The sequence below is a fragment of the Vulpes lagopus genome, chromosome 17, assembly GCF_018345385.1.
Source record: "Vulpes lagopus strain Blue_001 chromosome 17, ASM1834538v1, whole genome shotgun sequence".
Taxonomy (NCBI): domain Eukaryota; kingdom Metazoa; phylum Chordata; class Mammalia; order Carnivora; family Canidae; genus Vulpes; species Vulpes lagopus.
Window position 1 is genome coordinate 14,980,874 of NC_054840.1, and position 2,621 is coordinate 14,983,494.

Sequence of the window (2,621 nt, forward strand, 5' to 3'; positions counted from 1 at the left end):
CCTTGCAGCTTCTGGTCTTGGGACTCTCAGTATGCGGACTCTAATGAAATTCAGATCAACTGTTAGAGGCAAGAGCAGACACCAATTTGCTGATGCCAATGAAAGTCACTGATACAGGGCAGCCCGGGTGGCTCAGCAGTTTAGCGCCGTCTTCAGCCCAGGGCCTGATCCTGGTAGACCCAGGATCGAGTCCCACGTCAGGCTCCCTGCATGGAGCTTGCTTCTCCCTCTGCCTGTATCTCTGCCTCTCTCTCTGTCTTTCATGAATAAGTCTCTCTCTCTCTCTGTATCTCCCATGAATAAATAAATAAAATCTTTTTTAAAAAATGAAAAAGAAAGTTACTGATACAACCTACTGACTTAGACTAACTTACTAAAAACTGTCCTCTTTTGAGAAATGGGGATACAGGCTATCTGTTTAGAACTCTCCATTTGTCTGTGCATTAGATGATGCCTTTGAGAGTGCTCTTGTGGAAGTTGAAGTAGTCATTGTTATATAGAGTAAACTTGACATAGCCCCTGCCCAGCACAGTTTATGAGCTTAAAACCAATGAGCTCACATCCATAGATATGTACATGAGGCAGAGACCAGAGGACCACAGGCAGAGATTACACACAGCATTACACACTCTTGATTTGTTTCTGTTATTAGAAGGAAGCTGGTAGGATACTAAATATAGGACACTCCTGGATTTTATGAAATCTTCTTAAAGCATACATCACAAGACCTGTAGAAAGCATCACTGCTTTTACAGAATTAACCATGGAAACCCTAAGGTGGTCCATTTAATTCAATGAAGCATCTATTACAAGGTGATCTGAGGTAGTAGGTACTAGAATGAACCAGGGGATTACTTTACCCATCCAAGTGAATGGATTTTTAACCTGTGTTCTCCTTGCAGGAATCTAAGATTTTCTTCTACAAATAGTTCCAAAGTCTCCACCCTCTAGATGACTTATTAGCCACAAAAGGGAAAGTAGACTTTCTAATAAACTATATAGAGAAATCTGGAGGACAATTCAGATTTCAGTTATTGACACTGGGGCAACCTAATATCATATCTTTAAAAATTAATATTTTATGTTTACTATTTAATACTCTGTTATTCCTGATGGGAAACAATAGAAAGGGCACCTCCTAAAGTCTGAAGGATTTTTGACATCTATCAGACCTCTTGATCTTCCTTCTAACTTATAGTAAATGTGGGAACTAGAGAAAAGGTTAAATGATATCAGGAGGAAAAAAAGGTCAAATGGAGAGAGCAGTAGTACCTCTGCCAGGTAACTGGCTTAGACTCTCCAAAAGGTTAATGCCATGAAAACAAAATACATGGTGTGTGTGTGTATGTGCACGCACACGGGGGGGGGGGGGGGTGTTATTCTGCATATAAGAGATGAGCAGGGCAGCCTGGGTGGCTCAGCGGTTTAGGGCTGCCTTCAGCCCAGGGCCTGATCCTGGAGACCAGGATCCTGGAGTCCCACATTGCGCTCCCTGCATCTGTGCCCCGCCCCCCTCTGTGTCTCTCATGAATAAATAAATAAAATCTAAAAAAAAAAAAAAAGGGTGGGGCAGCCTGGGTGGCTCAGCAGTTTAGTGCTGCCCTCAGCCCAGGGTGTGATCCTGGAGTTCTGGGATTGAGTCCCACATCGGGCTCCCTGCATGGAGCCTGCTTCTCCCTCTGCCTGTATCTCTGCCTCTCTCTCTGTCTTTCATGAATAAGTAAATAAAAAGAGAGAGAGAGAGAGAGAGAGATGAGCATAACAAATGCAATGCATGCATCTTCATTGGAATACCTTTCAACCAAAGCAATATATAAGACACCTTTTGACAACTGAGAAAAATTTGTAAATGGGCTAGATCAGGTTATCGCATCACTAAGTTTCTTAGACGTGATCAGGCTCCTTGTGTGGTTGCACAGAGGGATGTGTGTCTATTAGTAGCAAATGCAGGCTGAAATATTTCGGAGAGAGACCAGGCCAGTATGGCAAACTGTTAACACTTACTCAACCTGGGAGTTGAGTACTTGGGTGCTCCCTGAACTATTCTTCCAACTTCCCACGTGGTGATGCTGGAGCCAAGCTGTTCGCAGTCCCGCAGCGAGGCGGCCAGAATGGGCAACTGTTTTCACATGGCTCTGTGCCAGCGGTGCTGGGAGAGGAGAGGAAATATTATTTCTGGATTAATTCAACCTCCTCCACCCAAACACCGGCACAACCAGCAACACCCAGCTCCCACCCTAAAGAAGCCTCACCGCTTCTCCCACTTAGTGACCCACTCCGGGTAGGACAGACTTTCTGTGAATTCTCCAAGGAAGAGTTTCCAGGGGCAGCCCGGGTGGCCCAGCGGGCCCAGGGCGTGACCCTGGGGACCTGGGATCGGGTCCCGCGCGGGGCTCCCTGCGTGGAGCCTGCTTGTGTCTCTGTCTCTATATGTGTGTGTGTGTGTGTGAACGGATGAATAAAATCTTTTTTAAAAAATTATTATTTTAAGAGTTTCCTGATGGATTCCCCGAAAGCAGGCGCCTTCCGGGGATTCCTGGCCGGACACCAGTCCACGGTAACCTGCCGCGTCCCACCTCACCCCACCCCCTTCGTCCTCCGTGGATTCTAGAAGGACGCAC

The 2,621-nt window shown here is 46.0% G+C and overlaps 1 protein-coding gene across 1 annotated transcript in view; it reads right to left on the minus strand.

Annotated features, from left to right (window-relative positions):
- The window catches only part of LOC121477618 (translation initiation factor IF-2-like), a 72,261-nt gene that overhangs the window by 67,772 nt on the left and 1,868 nt on the right, over positions 1-2,621 (minus strand). Inside the window, exon 3 of the mRNA XM_041732064.1 lies at positions 2,005-2,149. Within this exon, the coding sequence (XP_041587998.1) occupies positions 2,005-2,149 (145 nt within the window). The remainder of the gene's footprint in view (positions 1-2,004; positions 2,150-2,621) is intronic.